The 22822-nt window shown below is 51.9% G+C and overlaps 1 protein-coding gene across 6 annotated transcripts in view; it reads left to right on the top strand.

The window, feature by feature from the left end:
* The window catches only part of HECTD4 (HECT domain E3 ubiquitin protein ligase 4), a 188896-nt gene that overhangs the window by 158612 nt on the left and 7462 nt on the right, over positions 1–22822 (top strand). For 4 of the 6 annotated variants that reach the window (XM_081286402.1, XM_081286400.1, XM_081286403.1 and 1 more), the window contains exons 56-70: positions 287–468; positions 2111–2316; positions 2638–2768; positions 3038–3243; positions 5277–5456; positions 8079–9385; positions 10407–10614; positions 13000–13223; positions 13313–13464; positions 15069–15175; positions 15775–15898; positions 18397–18587; positions 19662–19808; positions 20731–20850; positions 21480–21635. In XM_081286402.1, coding sequence (XP_081142528.1) covers positions 287–468; positions 2111–2316; positions 2638–2768; positions 3038–3243; positions 5277–5456; positions 8079–9385; positions 10407–10614; positions 13000–13223; positions 13313–13464; positions 15069–15175; positions 15775–15898; positions 18397–18587; positions 19662–19808; positions 20731–20850; positions 21480–21635 — 3641 coding nt within the window. Of the gene's footprint in view, positions 1–286; positions 469–2110; positions 2317–2637; positions 2769–3037; positions 3244–5276; positions 5457–8078; positions 9386–10406; positions 10615–12999; positions 13224–13312; positions 13465–15068; positions 15176–15774; positions 15899–18396; positions 18588–19661; positions 19809–20730; positions 20851–21479; positions 21636–22822 lie in introns of those variants that run through there. The other 2 variants (XM_081286401.1, XR_014021088.1) reach the window with 2 other exon arrangements.

Raw genomic sequence — 22822 nt, 5'->3', positions numbered from 1 at the left:
GAAGTTAACGGACATTTGAGGTGTTTCCATATTTGGCTCTCACAAATGATGCTGCTGTGATTACACATGGACAAGTTTTTGTGTAGACATTTTCATTTTTTTTCCCACAGTGCTTTTGAATTAGGAAAAATCAAACATAACTAATGTGGTTTTTGTTTAGAACACAAGTAGCTCACTTGGGGCACAGAACGTGGGCCAGGAAAGGAACCTGAACTGAGGTCCTTCCCTTCAGAGCCCTGCTGCTGGCCCTCAGTACTCAGGGCCTCTCTCCCACTTTCCCCTGCAGGGAGCTGCTGCGGTGTGAGGCTGCGTTGGCCAGGCTCTACTGCCGCATGGCCCTGCTCAACATCTTCGCCCCCAAGTTCCCTCACTTGTTTACCCGCCTCTTCCACATCCCTGCCATCCGAGACATCACTCTGGAGCACCTGCAGCTGCTGTCCAATCAGCTCCTCGCCCCTCCCCTCCCAGGTAAGACTTAGCCCAGAAATCAGTGCAGATGAGAAGAGCCCTGAGCTTGCGCCAGGCATGCAAGAGTGTACTGGTCTGCTCGTCCCCACAGAGGGAGGAGACACGGTCCTGTGAGACCAGGGGCTAAGCGAAGCCCAAGAACTGCAATTGTGCTTGCTTGCACTTTGAAAAATGGAAGTATTTTATTCACATTAGTTATTAATCTGATGAGTGTTCATTGAACTTTCCAAACTAACTGTGGGTCAGGGAACATGGACTATTGTCTAGGAAATCTGATCACACTCCTACCTCCAGAACCTGGCACCCTGCTATAAGGACATACAGGTGGAGCAACTGACCACATGGAGAGGCCTGTGGTGAGAGGGGCTCTCTTGGTCATTCCAGCTCCAGACGAGCTCAGACAAATGGAGTCACACAGGTGATTCTAACTAGTATCACATGAGGCCTTGAACTGCCCAGTCAACCCAGAGGGTCACAAGGAATGATAAATAGCGTTTTTAAATCACTGTGCATTTTGTAGTAATTTGTCACATGTGTATGGGGTGAGAGGAGCTGGGAAGAGATGCTGACTCCTGGCACAGGGCACATAACTGATGGAGTGAGTTCTAAAACACTAAAGAGTTGGTCTGGGTGGAGGGAGAGCCACCTCTTCTACAACACAAAAGCAAAGACAAGCAGGTGTAGTGGTGCTCAGGAGCCTGAGGCAGAAGGAGTGCAAGTTCAAGACCAGCCTCAGCAACTTCACAAGATCCTGTCTCAAAATAAAGAAAAAGGTAGATCAGTGTTAAAACACCCCTGAGTTTAGTTCCCAGTACCCAAAAAAGAAGAAGAGAAACCTAGTCATTGTACTGCTGCCACAGACATTCTGCCTGGTGGAAAGCCAAGGTGTCCCTGCTTTCAGACACCTCCAGAGCAGACTGTCCAACTCCCCAGGACCTCAGGGGAGCTGCTTTAGGCTTCCTGTGTATCTGTTTGGCCTGAGGCCCTTGGTGGGGGCTCTCGGTGCTCCCCAGGAATGCCCCTCTGCCCCATCAGCTCCCCTTCACTTCCCCAAAACGGAGGTGGGAACCAGATTGAGGGAGGTCCCCTGCAGGCAGTACTCTGAACCCAGCAGCCTCTCAGCCAGCTGCCTCCCAGCTCACAGGCGCTGGGGTCCCGGCCAGCACCTGTGTGTGTCTTATCTACACTTGCTGGGTGGAGTGCTGGTCCCTCAGCTCACCCTGAGAATTTGGAGACTCTGAAATCTACCTGTAGGAAGCTTTACAATGATGACAGACACATTGCTTTAATGCCACTCTAAGGCACCCTAGCCATTCCTTGGAGCAGCCCAGGGTGGCCCCGAGCAGCTGAATAGATGGGGTTCTTGGCCTCTCATCCCAACAGCCCCGCTTCAATCCATTTGCTAGCCTCTGCTTCCTGTGTTATTCTAGGCAGCAGTTTTGCTGCTAAACAGAGAGCAGACATTTAGCTGTGTCCACTAATGCCACCCTGCTAGATGCTCTGACTGGTGGTGATGTCTGTTATCCACAGTGACCCCATCCAGGCCAGTTTACCCAGATGGGTCATTTGTTATTTCTGACTCAGGTGGTCACAAAGCTGGCTGCGGGGTTCTTGTAAACGCCTGTGCTCTTCCTGTCCCCAGATGGCACCATCAGCTCCAGCTCCATCCTCCTGGCGCAGTCCCTGCAGCACTGCATACACTCCCAGAACTGTTCCGCCACGGACCTCTTTTACCAGGGCAGCTCCCAGACAGTGAGAGAGTGGCTGAGTGTGGCCATCACCCGCACCCTGCACCAGGGCGAGGAGAGCCTTCTGGAGCTCACGAGGCAGATATGCTCCTTCCTGCAGGTAGAAGTCTGGAGCTGACGGCCTGAACTGCGGTTCTCGGGGTTTTTTTGTTTGTTTGGTTGGTTGTTTTTTTGTTGTTGTTACAAGTCTTCATAGCTTCCTAAAAATGGCTCCCCTTTCTCCCTCAAGCCACTGGCCGCTTTGATTGCCTTTTCATAGAAGCTCTTCTGCTTGTCTCATCCGGAGCTTCCTTCCTCCCAGGCTTTTTTGTTTTGTTCTGTTCTGGGCTTTGGCTGGATCCTTTAGCTTCATGAGATGAGAAGACAAAACGTTCTCCCTGTGTTTAGCCTGTGGCTTTCCTTATTTAATATCTCTTTGCAGACAGCACCAGAGCAGTTCCCCTCAGAAGAATTCCCGATATCCGAGTCCAAAGTCAATATGGATGTTAATTTTCCCGGGGCGGCTTTTGTTGTGGTGTCTTGTAAAGAAAGTCAATCTGGATTCCGCAAAGAGTAAGTTGCCCTTTCTCAAAATGAAGGTGATGGGGAGAGAAAAGCCAAATGGATTCTGGGAGCAGTGGTGGAGAAGAAGGGCTCATCTTCAGCTGTGAACATGTAGCATCTCTAAAGATGACTCACAGCTCTTCCCACATTGCCACGGGTGGGGAAATCACCTTATGCAGATGACCTTCTGGCAGGTGGTAGAGATGACAGGTGCCCGTTCACACTCAGCTTTCTGGTGTGCGTGGCCAGAGTCTGTATTAACACCTCCTCCCTCTCAGCTCCTCTCTGTACAAGGCACCCTGGGCACGCGTCCTCGTGTACGGGCTTGGCCACAAAGTGAAGCGAACCGGCCAGCTGAACCTCATCGAGGCTGCCTGTTACCCTCGGGATGCATCCCCGGCCAACACTGGGCTTGCACCTCCGCCCACGGCTGACCAGTACCCTTCTGTGGTGCTCTCCACAGACAGGGTGCACATCAAGCTAGGTGAGTCTGTCTCGGCTCCTGGGGATGCCAGCAGTGCACACCCTGCTCTGCTACTTTTCTTTTGCAAGATAGGAGGGATTTTGTGTCTTGCTGGGTCCCAGTTTCTACGGGTAAATAACAGGACTGCTTGGGGTAGGGTATTTGAGAGGCAATAGATTTCACAGCCTGTCAGAGGCTGCCCAGGCCACAGTAGGGATGTCCTTCCTTCACCAGGGTGCCCTGGGATCTGTACTGCTCAGAATGATCTCAACAGAGCAGTCCCGTCCTCACAGCCTCCTCGGCTCCCATGACCCTGTTGCCATTCCTCGGGTTCTCATTGAAACCGAATTCTGGAGTGTATAACGGGGCACTGACCAAAATGAGCACCTGCTCCCCATCCAGGTGGGAACCCACCTGCTCTCGACTCCCTGGCCTCCTTAATGCAGTCTCCCGAGTTCTGTATTTTGTTGAGATCCCACCTCTGCACTGTGGAAGCTCTAGGTGCCTGTCATCTTCACAGACTGAGGCCTGCAAAAGGGAAAGCATCTCAGTCCCCATCTTGCACTGCTCCTCACTGGCATGTTTGACAAGAAAAGATGGACACGCGTTGGCCAGAGACAGTGATAAACTATATTTGAACTTTCAGCCAGAAAAATGGGCCTTCTATCTCACAGCCCTCATTCTTGAGACCTTGCATTTTTAGGCAAAGGGATGAGGGACATTTCTTCAGTGATTTGGTCACTGCTAAACAACTTTAGGATCTCTGGATCTGTGTTCCTGGTGCTAGAGATTGAACCCAGAGCCTAGCACATACCAGGCAAATGTTCTACCACCAAGCTACAAACCCAGCCCTTTCATGTTTATTTTATTTTTGAGACAGGATCCCACTAAGTTGCTGAGGCTGGCCTTGAACTTGCAATCTTCTCCCCCACCCTCCCAAGTAGCTGGGATTACAGGTTTGTGCCACCACACCCAGCCTTTATGATCTTTTTTTTATTAGAGTCTGTTGTTTTCATAGCTGTTTTTAAACTTGGTGTTAAAAACAGAATCTGTCTGGGAGTGGGAGTCAGTGGTAGAGCACATGCCTACTGTGTGCCAGGCTGTGAGTTCAATCCCAGCACCATAAAAACCCCCAAATGAAAATTTAAAAATAAATTGAGATCTCTGCCCACCATTCCACAGTTACCACCATGTGACTGTTCACCCCAAAGAAGGCCAGCCAGCATGGTTCCTCCTAACTCACCCACACCCCAGCACACCGACTTGATCTGATCATTGTTTGTCATGGGGCTTGGGATAGTGTGGGATGTAAGGAGGAGCGGGTCTAGAACTTCCTCCCTCTCACTGCAGGCTGCAGGGTCAGGCTTAGACCATGACAGTAAGGTTGAGGGGTTGGGGGTGTAGCTCAGCAGTAGAGTCCTGTGTTTGATCTGAGAGAGAGAGAGAGAGAGAGAGAGAGAGAGAGAGAGAGAGAGAGAGAGACAGTCCTGGTAGTACCTTGGGTTTTGGGGACACCATGCTGGTCCACTTGGTATAGGCTTAAAAGTCTTGATGCAATTGCAGTCATGCAAAAGAATCAATTATTTCTTTTCAAAGCTGGGAGAGTTCTAGTGAAGTATCTTTTAAAGTATAACTTAATTCCCATTCTGGGCATAAAGGCCAGTTGGTTTGGTTTGAGGCAAGGTCTAAGTTCTGAGGCGGACCTCAAACTTATAATCCTCCTGCTCAGCCTCCCAAGTAGCTAGGCTTACAGGTGAGCACCACTACACCTAGACCACCAACTGGTTTCTAACTGAATGGGGGATGTTTATCCACCTCTGTTCCCATTGCTACTCTTTGCACACCAGCAAGTGCATCTGGAGCTGGCCTCTGTCCCCCCTGTGGCTGGGGCATCTGCAGTGTGGAGCCTCAGGACATCTATTTATTCCCACCCTGAACTGATGAGGGTTGGGCTTTCCGCCTCTGGTTCTCCACATGCACCTCAGAGAGGTCCTTTTTGCAGGCTTGTTTGGCTCAGATGCTGAGTCACACATTCTCCTTCTGGGCCCTTCTAGGAGTGTCTCCCCCTCCTGGAGCCGTGCTGGTATTGCATTCTCTGCCCCTGGAGTTCCCGCTGGCTATGGCCTTCGCAGAGCAGCTGCTGTCATGGAAGTCAGAGGATGGAGAAGGGAAGTCTGAAGATGAGCCTGACACGATTCCCACCTCAGTCCTCCTGCAGGTGGTGGAGCTGCTAGGTGAGGCGTGCCTTCCCTCAAGAGCCACTGGGTGGCAGCAAGGGCCTGAGGAGATAGCTGCAGATAAGTGGGGCAGGGACCACCAGCAGCCCAGGCGGCCGCCGCTTCCTCATTTGAGGTGGGCTTAAGAATAGACTGTAGCGTAGCCTAGACCCCTAAATGCATGATTTGTAGATTAAAAAACCATCATATTTAGGTGGCAACTAACCATGAAAATAGATCAATTTTGTCATACTTTATTTTAAGATGTAAATATGTGCCATTATTGTAACTTTAGGGGTGAAGAGTGGTGTGGGAATGAGCAATGCTACAGAATCAGGTGTCATGCCTGCACAGCCCCCAGAGGGGTGAAAAGGTGGTGCATTTTGCCATCTGCAGATTTACCTTAAAGACATTCTAAGTAAATATTGGACTTCCATTAATAGTTTGTCTGCGGATGTGTTTTGGGATCCACAACTTACTCAGAAAAAAGTAAAAATTAAGTTGATTTATAGATGAATAAAGAGATGGATATATGTGTAATAAAGCAAGTGTAGTATTTTAATGGTGGAATACAGATGGTGAACATATAATTTTCTTTACCGTATAATTTTTTCAACTTTTCTGTTTTTTAATTTTATCATAATAAAATGTTGGTGAGGAAAAACTGCAAACCCAGACACCTCTGGGGGTCAGATAATGTCAATGGGAAAAATAAAGAAGGAGAGGGAGGGTGTGTCCTGGCCGGCGGCTGCTAAGCCCTAACTGGTCACGATCTTTGAAGTTTCTGCCACAACTGGTATTTTCACTTCAAGAAAAGCTGGGACTCCAGATACAATGTGAATTCCCCAGTTTTTAAATGCTGACAATTAAATGAAATTCTTTAAAGCAGTCCAGGAGGTGCCTGTGGGAGGTAAGCAGGGAACCACTGTCTGTGGAACAAGATGGCGGTAACCAGTGCAGCTCATGGGTCACCATGTGCAGTTCTGGTGAACACTTCTTTCTAAAGCCTCTGACATAAATATCCAGTGGTCAAAGAAGGACAGTGAAGAAGGTTTACAAGAGCATTTGTAGCATCCCTCGGCCTGCCCCTGAAGACAGGAGAGCCTCTGTGTAGGTTGCAGGGGACCCCATGTTCTAGGATAATCACGAGCTTGTTTCCAGTGAGAACTCTCAAACAGCATTGCTCCTGAGAGAAAGCAGGGAACCCAGCCCCTCGTTTGTAGGTGCTGGACCTAACCAGAGGCTCCCAGTGGTCAGCCCCATCTCCAGCTCTGGAGACTCCCTGTCCAGTTATCTTCCCCTGTCCAGACCCATCCTGTGTAGCCAGCTGAAGCCTGCTTTTTGCAGCTGAGAGCTCAGCAGACTCAGTGGGATGTGGGCCTTTGATGTTCATGAGCCCTGATGGCTTATGCACACAAGCTTCCTCCATTTCCGTTCAGTTCCAGGTAACATGGACTATGAGAATATAAGATGCAGATCTTTTATGAGGGGGACCTTGGGACAGCTTGTTCTAGATAGTATTCCCCTAAATCTTTATATTGCTACTATAAAAAGGAAAAATTTATATCTTTTGCCATAACTGTAAAAGAAATACAAGGAAAATATACAGTTGCTGTTACAAAATTCTAGCTAACTAGCGTTGCCTATCAAAAGCTTGGGGTTCATGGTGCACTCTGTTAAGAATAAATATACAGGGGCTGGGTTTTGGCTCAGTGGTAGAGCACTTGCCTAGCATGTGTGAGGTACTTGGTTCAATTCTCAGTACCACATGTAAATACATGAATAAAATAAAGGTTCATCAAATCTTAATAAATAAACAGAGGCCGGTGGTGCAACCTGTAATCCCAGCAACTTGAGAAGCTGAGGCAGGAGGATTGCAGAGTCAAGGCCAGCCTCACCAACTTAGTGAGACCCTGTCTCAAAATAATAAAAAGGGCTGGGGCTGTAGCTCAGTGGTAAGGTGCCTGCCTAGCATGTGTGATGCCCAGGGTTCGATCCCCAGTACCAAATAAATAAACTTAACTAAGTAACCCAAAGTAAGCCTTCTCCCTCCCCTCCCCTCCCCTTCCTTCCCCTCCCCTTCCCTTTCCTTCCCTTCCCTTCCCTTCCCTTCAGTGCTAGAATTGAACCCATGGCCTCAGGCATGCTAGACAACTGAGCTACACCCCCAGCCCCTATCACACAATCAAGACTAACAGAAGTGTAGGAGGGAGTAGCTTTTCAGCGTGTGTTTCCATGCTGTGTGGTAAGGTGCAATTGTGCCCCAGGAGCAGGCATCTGTGCTTGGGGAGGCTCTGTCCTGATAACTTATCACTGCCTTGCTGGATGGAGCCTGGGGCACAGAAGCAGTGGCTTTGTCCTGACCTCTAGAAGCAGGCAGGCTTGCCATCGTGTGGCACAGAGGTTAAGGCCTTGACCAGCCTGCCAGCTCTGAGTCCTGGCTCTCCCTTGAGAACTGTATAACCTTGGGCCTGTGCTTCAGTCCTGAACCTGTTTCTTCATCTGCAAAATGGAAAGAACAACGTAGGAACTGCCCGCGGGGCGTTGTGAGAACGCGTGCATCTGCTGCGGTGCCAGAACAGTGCCTAGCACGGAGTCGTTGCCCCGTAAGTGATCGCTGTTATTTTCTGTCTGCCTCAGGAAATTTCCTGTGGACCACAGACATGGCAGCCTGCGTGAAGGAACTTGTCTTCCACCTCCTGGCAGAGCTCCTGCGCACGGTGCATGCACTAGAGCAGAGGAAGCACCCCGCCGGCCTGTCCTCCTCCATTGCCCTGCAGCTCAACCCCTGTCTGGCCATGCTGATGGCCCTGCAGTCAGAGCTGCACAAGCTGTATGACGAGGAGACCCAGAGCTGGGTCTCAGGCAGCACCTGTGGGGGCTCTGGGGCAGTGGCAGCCGGCGACCAGGGCAGGTTCTCCACGTACTTTCATGCACTCATGGAAGGGTGCCTGGCAGTTGCCGAAGTGACCCTGCCTACCAACATGAGTGTCACAGCCAGTGGAGTGACCTCAGCAACCACCCCAAACCTCAGTGACTCGTCGTCCTCCTCCTCTTCTTCTCCAGGACAGACACCGCAGAGTCCCAGCCTCCTCTCCAAGAGGAAGAAAGTCAAGATGAAGCGGGAAAAGGCCTCCTCCTCTGGGAAGCGGCAGTCTTCCCGCACAGTGGAGTCCGACTCCGCCGTGCTCAGCATCGGGGGTAGCAAGCCTGAGGACATGCTCTGGTTCCACCGAGCGCTCACCTTGCTCATCATTCTGCGGCACCTCACCAGGAAGGACCCCCAGGGCCTGGGTGTGACCAGTGATGCCGTTGCAGATGCCTGCCAGGCCCTAGTGGGCCCCACTGCCCATAGCCGCCTGCTGGTGATCTCTGGCATCCCTACCCACCTGGACGAGGGCATCGTCAGAGGTGCTATCCGCAAGGCCTGCAATGCCCATGGCGGGGTCTTCAAAGACGAGATCTACATTCCACTGCAGGAAGAAGACCCCAAGAAGCCCAAAGACAAGGCCGAAGGTGGCGATGGGAAGGCCGAGCCGGAGAAGACGCTGGGCTTCCCCAGTGCAGACAGCCTGGAGGGGAGCACGTCCAGCAGCCTGGCCCCGGCCATGAGCATCAGTGCCTCTGCCTCCACCAGCCAAGCCTCTGTCTGCAGCTCCCAGGGGGTCTCTCAGACCGTCAGCGACCTCTCGGTGGACCCACTGCCGTCCGGCCTGGAGTTGCCCATTCCTCCTGGCCTGCTGGAGCCCCACGTGGTGTCCAGCCAGGAGAGCCTGGACATTTCCCTGTGCAGCACTGGAAGCCTGGGCAGTCTGGGCAGCCTGGGGGAGCCTCTAGACAATGCGGAGACGGCCTCGGTGTCGGACATGGGCTCCATGTACACAGTCACTTCCCTGGACAACCAGTCCCTTGCGGCACGCCCCATCAAAGGCTTTGCCGTCGTGGAGGTAATGGCTCTCCAGCCCTGGCAGCCACTCGCAGCATGGCCATTTTGAATCCCCTGAGCCTTTTTAAAAATCTTCCCAAATTATTTCCAAGGGATGAGCCAACAGGTGATGTTGGAGCACTTAGGGGCTCTCTGGGGCAGCTCCTCTAAGTCACATCTCTAAGAGTGCCCCTCCAGGCCCATGTCCTAAGGGAAATGCAGGTCATGCCAACAGTAGCAGCAGGCGGAGGGGCTCGCAGAGCTGACCTTCATGATGGGTGAGCTTTACCAGGTGCCCCCAGCATAGAATAGATGCACACTCTGCCCTGGGCAGTATTAGTTTCAGACGGTGGGCACATGGCTGACTCACTCCAATTCAAGGCTCCACTTGTTTATTGTGCTCCCTTGTTTAGAAATCCTGCATCAAGCCAGGCACAGTGGCCCACGCCTGTAATTCCAGCGCTCAGGAGGCTGAGGCAGGAGGATCGCAAGTTCAAAGCCAGCCTCAGCAAAATCGAGGTGCTAAGCAACTCAGTGAGACCCTGTCTCTAAATCAAATACAAAATAGGGCTGGGGATGGGACTCAGTGGTTGAGTGCCCCTGAGTTTAATCCCTGGTACCAAAAAAAAAAAAAGAAAGAAAGAAAAAAGAAAAGGAGGTGGAGTAGAAACTGTCCTCCCACCACTGGAAGTGCGAAGCGCCAGGCGGAGCACTTGCCTGCACTGCCCTCCCCAGTGTGGCCGGCAGCCACTTCTTTCAGTCTGTTGGCCTCCTCCTGGGGATTTCCTCAGCTCCATGTGGAGTTAACTCCCTGAGCATCAGGGTGAAGCCATGGGCCTGGCCAGGGTTTAGTGATAGATTCCCACTTGAGTTGTCCCCTAAGAAGTCCCCATTTGGGGTGTTTCTAAGGAAGTCCAGCACACACAAGGCAGGCAGCTCAAGATGAGGACAGGATTCTAGGGAAAGGTTGGGAGGGAAGATGCCACGCATACCGAGTGGTCACTCTCAATTCACATCCTGACCTTTTTTCTTTGTTCACCCAGATAAGATCCCGAGCCAAGATTGAGAAAATTCGAGCAAGTTTATTTAACAATAATGATTTGATTGGCTTGTCAAGTTTGGATGGTGAAGATGAATTGATGGAAATGTCCACAGAAGAGATTCTGACTGTATCTGTAGTGAACCAGAGTTTGTTTGATACTCAAGGGAGCCCGGGGTTAGAAGATTATTTCAATGATAAGTCAATTAAAGGTAGGTTTTGGATTTTAAAACAGAACCCTTTTGAGAGTAATTTCAGGTTTATAGAAAAATTGATCAAAAATTTCCCCTCCATACCACCACCATTTCCTCTTCTCTGAACATCTTGCATTCAAGGACTCCACTACCATCCCTAGGAGCTGCAGGATTTGAAATGAGCGGAAGAGTGACTCAGGGACTTGGGGAGGTGGGCACTCCTGCTCCAGTCTCCCCTGGGGGCTTGCCTTCTGGGCAGTTTCTCCCTTTTGTCTAGCAGGGCTTCCCTTATCCAAGCTCGTGTGTATTTATTTTGTTCTGTCCTGTGCAGCCAGAATAAACAAAGAATTTGCTGATAATTCTTTGCTCAAATGCTCGGGGACACTGTGCTTTACCCTTTCCACCCCTCTCTTGGGAAAGAAACAGCTCCTGCTCTTGTTCACAAAGCCCCATTTCCCATCCCTTGTGTCATTCTGGAGACTTGTGGGGTAGGCCATGGCTGGCTTTCCCACATGGTACCAAGTGTCCATCCAGGACCCAGGAATTTAATGACTGCCCACAGAGCTGAATCCAGACGGGGCATCTGTCCAAGCCAGCTGTCTCCCCAGGCTCCCCTTCAGAAGCAGTGGGAGTTTCTGTCTAATAATTAGCAACAGTTCTTTGTCATTATTTTGTTTTTATCAGTCTTTCTCAAAATGTTTAATCTGTGTTTTTTTCTCTAAATCTTTAATATTGTTTGAGATTTCATAGTAGAGTCAAGTTGTTTTGTAATTTCTAGGAAAAATATATAACACTGAGTAGAGGTTTTGTTTTTTCAAATTATTGTTCCCAGCCATGGAATTTGGAAATATTCCCTCAGCGCTGGGATCAGGGGAAAGTAAGTGAGGTCTTACGCCCAAAATGTAAGAGCTCCCAAAAATCAGTCATTAAGATACACATATTTTGGAGAGATGGGAGGTCTAACTTAATGGTAGAACATATATCTAGCACATGCTAGGCCCTGGGTCCAACTCACTATCAAAAAAAAAAAAAAAAGATGAATAGTATTTTCATATGATATTTTGAAAAGTCAAATATAATACAACTGAACACGTGGTGCCCACTTTACAACCAGGTACTTGAGCTCAGGAGTTTGAGACCAGCCTGAGCAACCCAGAAAGACCCCATCTCCAAAGAAAAAAAATAATGTAAAATATCCACAAGGAACAAAAAATTAAAAATTAAAATGTCGGGCTGGGCTGTGGCTCAGCGGTAGAGCGCTTGCCTAGCACGTGCGAGCCCCTGGGTTAGATCCTCAACACCACATAAAAATAAATAAAATAAAGGTATTGGGTCCAACTAAAAAATAAAAAAATAAATAAAATGTCATGTAAGGACAGCATCAAAATCAATGTTACCATTTTTTTCCTACCATATCAGGCTCCAGTACTGCTTGAACATCACTGTTTATATTTTAATATCATGTGTATTTGGGTTTTGTTTTTTTTCCAGTGTCTCCTTAAATTTCCATCTGAGAGGCTACCTTGCTGCCCCTCAGTCCCAGCCCTGCTCCTTTGAGGGCGAGTATTTGCTCCCCTTTCCTGCCCACTTGGCGTAGAGGAGTCTACATGGGACGCCTGAGGGTTTCCCAGTCTTCACACTTTAAATCTGGAAAGTGCTTGGGTTTGGGTAACAGGCATTGACCTTGTGGGTTTTTTTTTTTTTTTCTTTTTGCCTCAAATCTACAGGAAGTCTTTTCCCCTGTGGCTAAATGGGCTCTGGAGAGTCTGGCCAGAGTGGTCGGGGGAGAAGGGAGCAGAGAAAGCAGGAGTGCAGAATTGTTATGTGTCCCTGATGCCCCCAGGAAAGGGCAGAGTGCCTTCTAGAGGGCTTGATTATGAACAAAAGAGTAAATATTTTCTCTAGCTCACAGTTTTCTTGTATCGGAGTCTCTGTCACACATCAACAAAGGGCAGATCAACTCCCAGACCCTGTTTATCATACTGGTTTTTCAACATGTCCTCCAATAATGCAAAAACTCATTTAATAACTGCTCAAGAGCACGTGGCTCAAACCCAGGGGAGATCATTGCTTGCATGGGGCGGCGTCCAGAATGAGCTCTGAGGCATGCCATTCCAGGGGAGCCTGTCATTTCCAGGCAGCCAGTAGAGGGGACAAGTGCAGAGGACAGCAGCCTGGCCCAGATATGGCTCATGACCCACTGAAAACAGAGTCACAGGGCTACACCTTATTGCACGGAGAGTTGAATACATTGCTAAGGTGTGTGCCCAGAGAGGGGGATCTTGTCACCTCCAGTAGATGCCTGTTGTCTGCACTCAAAACTGCTTTCTGAAACTACGGGGCAAGTCCTGGCCTAGCGTGCTCATGGCAGAACTGTTTTGCCCTCCTTCCCTTCCGTGGCAGGTGAGAAGCTGGTGCCTGGGGCCAGAGAGGTCCTGACAGAGATATTTAAGAGCTGTGCCCACTCAGAGCAGACGCTGAGCCTGACACCAGCAAAGCCCATCAGGGTCTCTGACATATATCTCAGCAAGGAGCAGATCAACTCCCAGACTCCAGGCAACCTCCTCCACATCTTCTTCACCAATGTCCGGCCTCCCAAGAAGGTGCTAGAAGACCAGCTCACCCAGGTAGTCCCCCACCCCCTGTGCTGTGCTGGGCCGTAGGTGCCCTTTTGGGTGAGCCTGAGACCCCCTTTCCCTATTTTTGTGCTCTGCAGATCCTGAGGAAATACGGCGTGCCAAAGCCCAAGTTTGACAAGAGCAAGTACAGCAAAGCTGGGAAGGAGCAGCACCCCGTGAAGGTGGTGAGCACCAAGCGGCCCATCACCAAGCCGCCTGCCAAGGACAAAGCCGTGCTCAACAGTGTCAGGTGCACGCCCGCAGGACTCGGGAAGACGGGGGCCAGCTGGCGGGCGGAGGCAGGGCCCCAAGCAGGCGCCTGAGAGGCTGTGGCACTCTTCTGCGCTGCCATGGCCTCCAGTCCTCACCAACTGTGAGACCCAGCTCACGGCAGCTGCAGCGTGTGAAAGCCAGAGCTGGCGGCAGGAGGGCAGACGGTCCACTAGGCACACGGTGCACGCCTGCCCAGAGGCCCAGAGGCTGAGGCAGGAGGGTCCCAAGTTCAAGGACAGCCCTGGCAATGTAGTGAGACCCTGTCTCAAAAAAAAAGGTGGGGGGAGCTGGGGCTATAGCTCAGCTGGTAGAGCGCTTGCCTCGCATGCACAAGGCCATGGGTTCAATCCCCAGCACCACACAAACAAAAGTGGGGAGGAGTTCTGGGGATGTAGCTCAGTGGTAAAGCACCATACCCAGTACCAAAAAAAAAAAAAAAAAGTATACATCTTTAATGTACAGACTTTTTTTTAAAAAAAAAACTATGCTAGTAATGCATAGTTATTATAGATTAGAAAGATTAGAAAATGCATATGTGTATATAGGGAAAACTGAACTATGGCTGGGGGTATAGCTTAGTGGTAGAGCAACTGCTTAGCATGTGTGACGCTCTGGGTTCAATTCCCAGCACCAAAAAAAAATAAAGATCATCCCAGACCAGCTGTTTCTAACACTGACACACAGAGCCTTTTATTTATGTGTGTGCATTATTTTCTTAAAGCATGTGCAGTGAAAAGCCACTCTTCTCCTCTGGCCTTGCCTTGGGCCCCCCTGCCTGGGACAGCCAGCATCACTCATGTGCCTTCCACGTCACTCACGTGTCTGAGCACATGAGTGAACATGGACATGCATAAAGCTGGCTGGTGTACATGTGTCTGCACCTCGCTAGTCTGTTTAGTACCAGTTTTGGAGATCTTTCCAGACCACCACAGAAGAAACTCCTCATCCTTTTTTTAGTGCTCCAACATGCTCCACATATGAATCTGTACATGTGCTTGATAGAATTTTCTTTAGGTACAAGTTTATGACTCTCAAATTTTCACAGTTGAAACTCTGACAGCCAAGTCTTGCCTGGCAGGAATGAATAGAGAAGTTGGTAAATAGCCAGAACAACTCAGTGTCCTTTCATTAATTTGCTTCGAGTAGCACTTTTAAATCAGCACCATTCCTTCTGTGGGTATGGAAGTCCGTGCTATTGGTGTAATGCAGTACTCTCACCCTGCCACATTTCAAGTGTTCCAGAGAGGGAAAAACTCATGATTTTACTTAACTTTAATTTAACCCCAAATTCCTGCATCTGACGAGTGTCTGCTTTGTTGGACACTGTAGCTCTCGAGTATGTAGAAAGAGTTTGAAAAGCATCTGCAAGATCCGGCACCTTGTAAAGCATTGATTTGCTGTGAAATTTGCTCAGTACATTTTTCTCACTCAGAACCAAGGCAGTCTTAACCCAGCCCTGTCTCAACCATGCGCCCTGAGCTGGTTAGCAGAGGGTTGGGGGAGCTCGTGTGTGTGTGCTTCTGTGCCTCCTGCGAGGAGGTGTGGACATGAGGAATTCTAATTCCAGTGCTTTGTCTATAGCAGGACTGCCTTAAGTGAGAAGAAACCAACTGTGAAGCCCAAGTCACCAGAAAAGAGCAAACCAGACGAAAAGGATCCAGAAAAGTCGCCCACAAAAAAACAAGAAGGTAAATGAGCAGCGTGAACAGGACACAGCCTGGGAACCACTCCTGAGCTGCACAGCCCACTCAGACAGAGCCTCTGGGCTCCTGCCTGCCGGGCTCCCTCCCACGGGGATCCCCCCACTCCCCACGGTCTGAAGTTTGGGCAGCCTTTCCGAAGACTTTGGGAAATATTCCTGGCCATGCCAGGATGCCATTTTTGTTGATTGAGTTGAGGTGAAAATAGTAGTTCTGCAAATACTGAACACCGAGATGAAAAAGGAAGAGGTGACAGGAGACTCCTGCCAGAGGCCCTGCCTGGTTCTCAGCTGGTGACCCGAGGCCCCAGCAGAACTGGGGAAAGCGGCTCCCTGTGATGTCAGTGGGGAGTTTCTGAGACTCACACAGAGGAGGGAGGGGGAGACCTGTTCTGTTGGGAGACCAGTGGGAGGCCGAGGCCTGGGGCCTCCCCTGTGCCTGCACTGCAGTGTGACCGGCCTTGGAGGCCTGGAGAAGGGATGGATCAGGTGGACCAGGTTACAAACAGGGATGCCAGGAGAGCAGGTTGGGGACCCGCGTGCACAGTTCTTACCAAATTCCTGACGCTGTGAATACTCTTCCATCAGTCCCCGAGGAGAAGTACCTGACCTTAGAAGGGTTTCACAAGTTTGTCATCGACCGAGCCAAGCAGGACATCCGCAGCGTCTGGAGGGCAATTCTGTCTTGTGGCTACGATCTTCATTTTGAGAGGTAAGAGGGTTGTTGTCCCTTGGACCAGCTAGCTCATGGCTTGGGTAGCAACTGCAAGCGACACCAAAACACAGGTTCTGGAGCCAGTCTGTCCCCCCAGAAGCCTTCTGAACTGTTTCCTGAATTCTCATAATCATTAGGTGATTTTCCTAAACATTTCCAAACAAGCCCTGTGCTCTCCCTCCAAATCTGACTATGGACGGCATAGTCAGCACAGCCTGGCTAACAGAGGGCCACACACAGTGGCTGCAGCACAGCCCTGGGGCTGGCAGGCCAAGGTAAAGCACACTTGCCCACTGTGCCTCCCCTGGTCTCTTCTTGGTCCATGTGTCTGTCCTATCCTCCTCTCATGAGGTCCTCTTATAAGGTGACCTATTAGAGTGGGGCCCCCTGTGACTACATGTAACCTCAGTTACCTCTGTAAAGGCCCTGTCTGCAAACACAGTGACACTGGGGGAGAGGGATCCACATGTGAATTTGTGGGAGGGACACAATTTAGTCAATAACTGGGACAATTTCCTATTCCAAAGATCCTTTTCCTTGGATTCCCCCTTCCCTCCAGTCTCCACTGCCCTCTGTCCCGCCCACGCAGGGGCAACAGCAAGGCATAGCTGACCAGTCTCCAGGGACAAACAAACATGGTTTCCCCTTCCTGTCTCTTCATGGATCCCAAGCAAATACATTTGCAGGACAGAGAGAGCCCTGCCCTCTCGCTTGCTCTCCCACAAGCCCACTCAGCCCTGCCCATAGCAAGACGCACTCAGTACTGAGAGGGGCTGCCTTGCACAGGCTGCTGCACACATCGGTTTTCAGAATTGAGAATTGTCTGCTGCTCAGGGCCAGCATCTCAGAGTGAAGCCTCATAGTCAGCCCTCAGGTGGGGCTCAGCATCATGACGGAAGGACAAGTTTTCTGGACTTGTTTTAGAAATCAGCAAGAGGGACAACCTTGGTTTTGTTGGAAAGTAGAATCACCTATTTGGGACTAGAAACTCATTTCTAACTGGGAAGGGACAAACTGGGCTAAAAAAAGACTGCAAATTGCCTAGTGCTCATTTGTGACAGAAGAAGGCCTGGTTCATGCTGGTCCAGGGTCACAGGATGCCTCGACACCTCCTTCCCTCTTTGCCAGGGATTTGTCTAAGGCAGCCAGCCTAAGAGGGGCTGTGAGGGCCTCTCTAGGGATGGGGATCTAGGTCTCTCTATGAGACTCCTTGGATGGGACCAAGGTGGCCTGTAGTGAGGAGAGACAAGAAGGTGCATCCCCAATTTGCCCTAGGTACCCCTCCTGGGTGGTGTGGTCAGTGTGGTATGTGGCCACTGGAGGCGCTGGAGGCACTGGCCAGGTGCCTGCCTGCCTGCTGGTTGCTACCCTGCCTTTTTCGGATGAATTGCACAAGGTTTGGGGAGGAAGGCCGTGCACACTGGACACCTCATATGAGTGTCTGCACACAAGGAGGCAATGCCCTGTGGTTCTGTGCCCCGAGGTGAAGGCTGCCTGATGCTCAGGGGACGCCTTTCCCAGTGTTGCCCTGGGAGCTGATGACTTCAGTGCAGCTGAAGAAGGGCATGCTGTCTGCAGTCTGCCTTTCTCCCACCACTCGGGGTCATCCGATTGTGGTGGTGTTGCACATGCTCCCATGATTCTCAGCGTTCTGTTGTTGAGCATGAACTAATCTACCCAGCAGAGCCCCAGCAGCAGGCAGTTGGGTGGCCTCTGCCCCTGCTGTGCTAACGCAGCCCTACGGCAAGGCCCTCCTGAGCACCTTGCGGACCAGCCGGGCCAACAGCCCTGCACGTGGATGTTGGAATAGGACACGGGGCAAAGGCTACTGATGTCCAGCAGCTGGCCCTGTGCACATGGATGTGCTGGGCATGGCCACGTGCTTGGCAAGCACCCTCTCTCTGAATTCCTTTGAAAATGTGACAGGTTCTGGCACCATTTTGAGCTCATTATACGGGTAAAGAAATCACAGATGCCAGGCACGGTAGCCCACGCCTGTAATCCCAGCAGCTCTGGAGGCTGAGCAGGAGGATTAATCGCATGTTCAAGGCCAGCCTCAGCAAAAGCAAGGCCTTAAGCAACTCAATGAGACCCTGTCTCACAATACAATGCAGAATAGGGCTGGGGATGCTGCTTAGTGGTCAAGTACCCCTGAGTTTAATCCCTGGTACCCCCCCCCAAAAAAAAAAAATTGAAAACACAGAAAGTCGGTGTACATTTAGCTTGGGTCACCATATGTGACCTTGCTTTCACCCTAACACAACAGGACACGTGCATGTTGCCAGAGGTTGCTCTGTGCATACTCCCCCCTGGAATGCTCCACAGGCCTGTTTTGAAAGAGCTCTTCTGGTGAGGAGCAGTTTGAACACCAAGAAAGCCCTGGAGGCTGGGCAATTCCAAGCACACTCCAGGGCTGGATGTGGCTCTGTAGGAGGAATCAGCCCTCATCCTAGAAGACAGCCCCCCACCTGGCCTTCTCCCCTCCCCTGCCCCAGGTGTGCCTGCATTGATGTCCGACATGCGCAGAAGGCCTCAAGGAAGTGGACCCTGGAGATGGACGTGGCTCTCGTGCAGTACATCAATCGGCTGTGCCGCCACCTTGCAATCACACCTGCAAGGCTCCACCCCCACGAGGTTTACCTGGACCCTGCCGATGCCACTGACCCCAGGGTGGCCTGTCTCTTGAGTATGTGGCCCCTTGGAGTAACCCCTTCCCTAATGCCCAGTGGGGACATACCCTGTGACAAGCAGTGTTTAGATGGGCTAGATGCCATTTAGACATCTGTTACAGAAATACTTAGGGGCTCCTTCTACCTGCTAGGTGTGTAGAGAGAGGGGGAGAGACAGGTGGCTGTGACCACGGCCAAGGGAGTCTCAGGCCTGTTCCAGTGCTCACTGCAGCAGGGTGAGAAGTGCAGGGCTGGAAGGCAGTGCCCACCACGGTGCTCACTGCTGCGCCCAGGACCCTGCTCCGTGCACATGCTCCTCTAGGCCAGGCTGCTGTGGGAGTGTGAGAGGGGATGGCCACCTGCATTATCCTGATGGGGAAGCAACGTATTTTTGTTGAAAGCTAGGAATACATTCAGAAAATAAGGGGCCAGCACCCACACCTGGATCTGCCCCTGGGAGCAGGCCCTGCCAGCGCCTGCCGGCCCCATGAGCTGCTGCCTCACCTGGCAGCGGGGGCAGGGCCTTGCGCTTCTGCACACAAGGGGGTAAAGGTGGGCCAGGACTTGTCCCTAACTTCAGTCTCTTGTGGTGGAGTGTGCCACAGGTGTGAGGGTGACAGTTAAGGCAGCGTGCCAGTGGGCCTTGTAACCTGGCTGGGCGCAGTGGTGCGTGCCTGGTGTGGGGCCTGGTTGAAAGGCACCCAGGACTCTGCTATTTTTGGATTTCCTGTAGGCTATAATTATTTCAGGTGTTTGAAGAGTTAAACAACATAAAGCTGGGGCAGTAGTAGAGCCCTTGCCCTCCATGCACATGGCCTGGGGCTCCCTCCCAGAGCCCACCCCGCAGCCCAAAGGAAGGCTGAAGGGCCTTCCATCCTCAGGGCCCCACACTTGCCTTCTGTTTGGCACATGTTCAGCCACGTTGAGGGTCCTTGCTCACTGATAGTGTCTCTGGGGTCCCAGGAATAAAACCAGCCCCCCGTCCCACTGTACATGGTCCTCCCCAATGACAGGGACCTCCTGAGTTTGCTGAGGTAAGTGTGTTGGTCTGGCTTGGCAGAGGTCCATCATGACCGTCCTATCCCCCACAGATGTGCCCATTGAGAGCCTGCGCCTGCGCTTCGCCTTGCTGCAGTCCCTCAACACCACGCTGGAGACCTTCTTCCTGCCCCTGGTGGAGCTGCGCCAGACGCCCATGTACACCCACAGCATCGCGGCCCTTCTGAAGGAGGCCAAAGGTCAGTGCCTGGGCCTGCCTGGACCCTGCAGGAAGAGAGAGGTGACCTTTAAGGCACTAGAGCCAGAACCTCCAGGCAGAATGACCAGGCCTTTGTCCAAACTGCCTAGAAGACGCCCACTGCCCACCTTATGTCTAGCGGACGGGCACCCTCTGCAGCAGCAGAGCCTCCAGTAGAGACCAACCACAGCCAGGCGCAGAGGCCCACGACGGTCATCCCAGCAGCCTGGGAGGCTGATGCAGGAGGATGGCCCAAAACAGTCAGCCTCAGCAACTTAGTGAGACCTTGTCCCAAATAAAAATTTTAAAGGGGGGGGGGGGCGGTGCTGGAGATGGGCTTGTTGGTTAATACCCCTGGTTCAATCCCTGATACCAAAACAACAAGAAGAAAAGAAAGAAACTAACTACAGCGGGGCAGGGCCTTGTAACCTGGCTGGGCGCAGTGGCACGTGCCTGTAATCCCAGCGGCTTGGGAGGCTAAGATAGGAGGATCATGAGTTCAAAGGCAGCCTGAGCAACTTGGCAAGGCCCTAAGCAACTCAGTGAGACCCTGTTTCTAAAAATAAAAAACAGGCTGGGGTCGTGGCTCAGTGGTTGAGTGCCCCTGGATTCAATGCCCAGTACCAAAAAAATAAAAATAAAAGTGGGCACTTTGTCTACTCAGTTTTGCACCCTCCTTGTTTGTGTCGACTGCAGAACAGGGTCCCCCGCTGAGCAATCAGAGGGCACATGAGGGCACTGAGCACTTGGATAAATAGCACAGTCATGCTTCACAATGCCACAGTGTGGCACTTGAGTGCCCTGCCTAGCACCTGCCTAGGGAAGACCCTGAGGGCCACCATAGCCTCTGATGGACACAGGGGTGACTGAGAAGGAAGGGAAGCAGCCCCGCCCATTTCTTCTCTCCCAATTCCTCTCTCCAGGGCTGATCTTCTATGACACAAAGGTGACCGTTATGAACCGAGTGCTGAATGCCACTGTGCAGAGGACAGCCGACCACGCGGCACCCGAGATCACCTTGGACCCATTGGAAATTGTGGGAGGTAGGGGTGGCTACAGAGAGCAAAATGGTGGTGCCTAAAAACTGGGTGGGGCTGCCCAACACAGAAGGAGCTTCCAGAAGGAACGACTAAGTCCTCCTTCATCTGGCTGCTGCTTTCATTGTGCTCTGGAGCCCCAGCATGTGGCTTCTAAGAAGCCCAGGGTGACCTCAGGGCTTCCTTTCCCAACAGCAAGAGACGGAGCCTTCCTTTACCCCATGGCCAGGCCTCACTGTGGGGCAGCGCAGCTGTGTTCTGATGGCCATGTGCCTGCTGATCGCTGGGCTCTGTCATCAAAGGGCAGGGGCGTACCTACAGGACGGCTGGAGTCTGCAGTAGCCCCACACACTGGCAGAATGCAAGGACTTGAGGGAGGAGCCCCCTGGAGGCACTCAGAAGCCTCTAGAAGATGAGAAAGACCTGGGCCTCATCTTTGGAGGAGGGAGGGAGGTTCTAAGTGGTGGGAACCACTTAGCAAGTGCTTAGGCCTGAGACATTTGAAGATGCGAGGACAGAGGGAGGGCACAACCCAGAGGCCAGGGGAGCAGACCGAGCCCAGCAGGCTGCTTCCATGATGGAAGGGTAGGGGACAGCCACTAGAGGCTTTGACCCACTCCTCTCTCGCTTCCCAGGGGAAATCAGAGCTTCTGAAAACTCCTACTTCTGCCAGGCTGCCAGGCAATTGGCCTCTGTGCCATCCTCTCAGCTCTGCGTCAAGCTGGCGAGTGGTGGCGACCCCACCTACGCCTTCAACATCCGCTTCACCGGGGAGGAGGTCCACGGCACCAGTAAGAGTCTCTCAGGGCTGCCCTAGGGAGTTTAGAATGCGGGAGCTCCTGGCTAATTTCCCCTGAGCTGCCCAGGAGCCCCCCCCCCCCACGCTCTGCAGGAGCCAGGTCTTCTGGACTGACCAACCCTATTCCCATGTGAGAGCTGGTGCCTGCAGTGGTCTGGGGCGAGGCCACTGTCCTTGTGGTAGGTCCAGCAGAGGCAGGTCAGTTCTTTTCCTGGGAAGAGCCCAAGCTGAGGGGCTGGGTGGGCTCGGCTCAGGGCACCAGGTAGGCCTAATTTCAGTGGCATGTGGCATCATTGCACTCTGCACTCTCTGGGAAGTCATGTTTATTTAGCTCTAGACATTCAAGAAGCGTCTCTGCCATGGGTGGGGTTAGAAGCCTCACTTCTCTTCAGCTGGGTGCACTAGGTGGGAGGGAGGAGGAAAAGTCCCCCAGCTCTGTCCTCCATTTCCCACGGTCTGTCCTTGGGAAACTGTTGCCAGAAGTGGCAGGGAACACTGGCCCCCTGGCAGACCCCCAGTTCTGGCAGAGCAGCTGATTCACTGAGTGCTCAGAACAGGCCACCCCGCCCTGCTCGGAGCACCAGAACCCGACAGGAAGCCACCATCGGCCGCTCCACAGGTAGAAGAACTTGGACGCCACAGAGTCAGGTCACTCCCCAGGCTCAGCAGGTCTGAAAGCCCAGGCCCTTGGCCTTCCCAGTCTCTGCGGTCAGGAGCCTCCTGCCCTGTGGCCAGGCCCTGCCATCAGCCCCCATACTGGGCCCCAGGGGGGCCCTGTGTGAGTGTAGCTGACCTTAGGGCACCTACAGGGGCACTCACAGGGAAGTCCAAGGACAGATGAGGAGTTTTGTAAAAAAACCAAAGATATTTGAAAGGCAGCAGCAGAAGAGCTGGAAGATGGCCATCCTATGTGCGTCAGTGTCCTCTAAATCAGCACACACTCCAGGAGACCGCCTGCTCCCAGCAGGGCCCAGGGGAAGGAACAGGGACCAAACAAGCCTGCAAATCAGGACAGGCTTGGGCTGGGGCTGTAGCTCAGTGGTAGAGCGCTCGCCTAGCATGTGTGAGGCACTGGGTTCAATCCTCAGCACCATATAAAAATAAAATAATAAAATAAATAACGTTGTGCCCACCTATAACTAAAAAATAAATATTAAAAAAAAATTTAAAAATCAGGAC

The sequence above is a fragment of the Spermophilus citellus genome, assembly GCF_964194105.1.
Source record: "Spermophilus citellus genome assembly, chromosome: 3".
In the NCBI taxonomy this organism is placed as follows: Eukaryota; Metazoa; Chordata; class Mammalia; order Rodentia; family Sciuridae; genus Spermophilus; species Spermophilus citellus.
Note: the sequence above shows the minus strand (reverse complement) of the source record. Positions and strands in the feature narration are given on the sequence as shown.